Below are 1797 nucleotides of genomic sequence, written 5' to 3'. Positions count from 1 at the left end.
AAAAAAAAAAAAAAGAAAAGAAAAGGCAGGCTGGTAGGCCACCACCTCGTGGTGATGCACTGATTAATGGAGATGGGTTAAATTAAGAGTTAGCCAATAAGAAGCCAGAGCTAATGGGCCAAGCAGTGATTTAATTAAAAAAAAAAAAAGAAAGAAAAGGCAGAAAGCAGAAAAACTACCAGCTCCAGCTCCCCGCCTCTCCCAAACCTCAGAGAGTGGTCATTATTATAAGCGAGGCAGCAGCAATGGCACTGGGGTTGATTTACTTATGATACACTGTGTGTGCAACAAAGGCTAGTCTAGCACTTTATAGTCCAAGTTGGACTTGAATTTTGTGATCTTCTTGCCCTAGCCTCTCAAGTACTGTGATTATAGGTATGTATTACCACGTCCACCTCGATTTAATTTTAACAAAACTCACTATAGAATGAAATACAAGTCTAACCATATTTGGCTTTTACTTTGACCCTGACTCTGTAGTCACCCTGATGTGGGAGGGTGAAAACTTGGAAAGTAACACATCTTCACACACTCAGGTACCATCAGATCTCTAGCTACACTGGATGAGCGAGCAGCAGGGCCCGACTACTGTGTCTCCAAGGCCCCAGCGACCTAAAGTACCTGTGTGGCATTCCCATGATCACATAGTCTATTCCATTTTCACTTGACTTGTCAATGATTGTCTTGAGGGCGGGGATCAGCACCTCACAGCCTTCCAGACCAAAACGCTTCTCAGAAGACCACTTCCGCTGTAGGAACTCCTCAAACCTGGATAGAGAACCAAGCACCTTGAAGAGCAATGTCCATAGAGCCAGTCTCAATGTTAGGCATTCTCAAATGACAAGAGGGTACAATGGAGGCTAATTCTGTTTTCCTGCTTGCTCACCACCCTGGAGGACAGGCTACCCAGATTCCACAAATACGCCATGGATCCCCTGGGTGCCCATGGCCCAAATCACACCTCTTTACCTGGTGGACCGTACAAGCCTGGCCAGAAGGGTCCGCTTTTCCTCATTGGTGAACTGCATGATTCCAGGAGTCTCAAACTTCTGCCGGATCCATTGGCATTGTTCCAAATCATTAATGAACATGAACTCCACACCAATGTGCTGACAGTAGGCCATCTGTTCATATATACATAGGACACAAAAGCCACTGGTGAACACAGACTACAAATTCCAGTGTGCCAGCAATTAGCCATCTACCTGTCCACCACTCTCATACAGGCAAATGTAAAAAGATACCAACTGCCCTATTATCCAGGCTAGGGAGGAACAAACTTCCTTCTCCTATATATCTAACGTGTTGTGACAGAAAGCAGAAATCAAGTAGGTATCAGTCTTGCAACCTTCCGGCCTTGGTCCTTCTATGCTGGGCTTACTAGCTTATAAATGGAGAATGACTCAGTGGTGAAGAGCACTAGCTTCTGCTCTTCCAGAGGTCCTGAGTTCAATTCCCAGCAACCACATAGCGGCTCACAACCATCTGCAATGAGATCTAGTGCCCTTTTATGACAGACAGGCAGAATACTGTTTAGGTAATAAATAAGTCTTTTTTAAAAATGCCACACTTAGCTTCTGAGGTCCTTCTAACACAGCCATGCAGCACATTCTTAGGATCTGGTTTGGTGCACTGAGAACCCGAGGAGCAAGGAGTCAACCAGGCTAATGAACAACCAGTTCATTATTTTCATGGTAAGTAGCAGAGACGATGCCAGCTTTTGGACTGGATCCCTTTCTAAGAAAGGCTGGCTATCCTTATAGTATGTTCACCATCCATGATAAGAAAAGCTTGAGC

At 44.9% G+C, this 1797-nt stretch overlaps 1 protein-coding gene across 6 annotated transcripts in view; it reads right to left on the bottom strand.

The window, feature by feature from the left end:
* The window catches only part of Ogdh (oxoglutarate dehydrogenase), a 64795-nt gene that overhangs the window by 19794 nt on the left and 43204 nt on the right, over positions 1-1797 (bottom strand). For all 6 annotated transcript variants that reach the window (XM_005366200.2, XM_005366202.2, XM_026788692.1 and 3 more), the window contains 2 exons: positions 970-1124; positions 622-768 (listed from right to left, as the gene is read on the bottom strand). In XM_005366200.2, coding sequence (XP_005366257.1) covers positions 622-768; positions 970-1124 — 302 coding nt within the window. The remainder of the gene's footprint in view (positions 1-621; positions 769-969; positions 1125-1797) is intronic.

This window comes from Microtus ochrogaster, unplaced genomic scaffold (genome assembly GCF_000317375.1).
Source record: "Microtus ochrogaster isolate Prairie Vole_2 unplaced genomic scaffold, MicOch1.0 UNK6, whole genome shotgun sequence".
Classification (NCBI taxonomy): domain Eukaryota; kingdom Metazoa; phylum Chordata; class Mammalia; order Rodentia; family Cricetidae; genus Microtus; species Microtus ochrogaster.
The sequence above is the reverse complement of the archived record's forward strand: the minus strand, read 5'-3'. Positions and strand labels throughout refer to the sequence as shown.